At 38.0% G+C, this 1,861-nt stretch overlaps 1 protein-coding gene across 1 annotated transcript in view; it reads left to right on the forward strand.

Annotated features, from left to right (window-relative positions):
- LOC119591924 (ubiquitin carboxyl-terminal hydrolase 32-like) overlaps window positions 1-1,861 on the forward strand; it is a gene marked incomplete in the record, with an annotated part of 40,183 nt that overhangs the window by 15,923 nt on the left and 22,399 nt on the right. Inside the window, 4 exon segments of the mRNA XM_037940678.1 lie at window positions 199-358; window positions 536-717; window positions 943-1,114; window positions 1,613-1,776. Coding sequence (XP_037796606.1) covers window positions 199-358; window positions 536-717; window positions 943-1,114; window positions 1,613-1,776 — 678 coding nt within the window.

Genomic DNA, 1,861 nt, shown 5'->3' on the forward strand with positions numbered 1-1,861 from the left:
ACATGTGTAATTTTGACTCTCTATATGAATAATATAAGTTGTGTATTACTCCATTGGAAATGTTAGTGGAACTATTTTTCTTTTTTTACTGGTCACTTCATTCCACCACCTCCCACCCCCTTGTGTATGAAACTGTTGACATTGTCCATAAGCCCAGTAATTAGTGATAGAACAGTAATCAATCATATATCTTTCCAGAGTGAACGTGTTAGTTATGATGAATTTAGAGACTGGCTAATATCCCATCCCGATGCTACAACTGTCACACGTTGGCTCCTAGCTGAACCGTGCCATGTGTCACTCTCCAATGACCTGGAGACGCCAACCTTCTATCAGACACTGGCGGGAGTAACACATTGTGAGTAGCTTTGTGTGTGTTAGATTTGCATACAAGAAAAAAATATAGATTGGTATATTTTGCTCATATTTGCCACTTCATCTTGTCCTAGAAATGACATTTTGTAGGTAAAATATTGTGATATACTTGGGTTTTATCAATGTTAGAAACTTAAGCTTTTAAATCGGGAAATTACAGTGGAGGAAAAGGACATTCTGGAATTGGAGAAATGGTATTGGAACCTCAAAGGCTCGTCACCAACGGGAAAGCTTGACCCAGACACACTTGTGCCGCTCATTTCACCTCCACTACCTCCCATGCTTGCCAAAGGAGTCTTCAATGCTTTTGATGAAAACAGAGATAACCATATTGACTTTAAGGTGTGTTAGATTTTGGCATGATACATTTTGAGACATCTTTTCCTTCCTGTATAGATGTGATTTTATTGACAATTATACTTACTTAATTTTCTTTACTCTGTTTTTGGAAATGTGAAAGTTTTCCATTTTGGAACTTCAGTCATGTAATTGAAAAAGAACATGGAAAATATGTTTTCAGCTGCACATTAACAGACTGCAGGTTAAACAGTCATAAATGTTACACAGGAAATGGCTTGTGGAATATCTGCTGCGTGCCGTGGACCCCAAACAGAAAGACAAAAGTTTTGCTTTAAAATCTTTGATCGGGACCGTGATGGAAAGCTCTCCAAGGAAGAACTAGTGGCCATGGTTCAGGCTCTTCTTCTTCTGAGGGATGAGGAACAGGATGCTGATAACGGTAAAATGTGCTGCGCTGTTGTAGATTTTGTAAATCACATTGTATTTCAAACATGGACCTGATGATACTACAGGTACTGGATTAGTGTTAATGGCATAGTTTTTATTTAGTAGTTTGGTAAATTTTATTTAGATTATTTTTCTTAATGTGTTATTTAATATCAGCAAATAAATCTAGCCAGATCCCTTTATGATTTTTTAATGTAGTTGCAATATTTTAGAAATCCTGTACTTGTTAAATAGTGGATGAATACAGCATAGTACGTGAAAGGGTACTTGTTCTGTAAGAAATATTCCTAGTATGATAGCTTGCCTGTGGTAGACTTAGTATTTGTGTATTTGTATTTCTGCTCACTTAGAATTTTTAACATGCTTGCCATAAGTATATAAACTTAGAACTGTGTAGTGATTATCCAGAAAGTTTTGGAGATGATTGATGCTTTTAATGCATAATCATCAGAGGAACATTTGAATGGCAAGGTGTCTGTTTGAACTGCAGATGATGTATGTTTAGGGGTTTCACCAGAGGCCGTCCAGAAACTTGTGAAGGAGCTGCTGGAGAACCACGATCCGACCAACTCAGGCTTCGTCACCCAGGAGGAGTACCTCATGTGGACCCTGCACAACGCACTCTCCTCTGCCCTGCTTGATATCATATTCCAGGTGTGTTACTCTTGGCATCTTCAATTAGAATTTGCTTGGCATCTGACGTGAGAGGATGCTGTATTGGCGAAAGTCTGTTTGTTTA

Source organism: Penaeus monodon, chromosome 29, assembly GCF_015228065.2.
Source record: "Penaeus monodon isolate SGIC_2016 chromosome 29, NSTDA_Pmon_1, whole genome shotgun sequence".
Classification (NCBI taxonomy): domain Eukaryota; kingdom Metazoa; phylum Arthropoda; class Malacostraca; order Decapoda; family Penaeidae; genus Penaeus; species Penaeus monodon.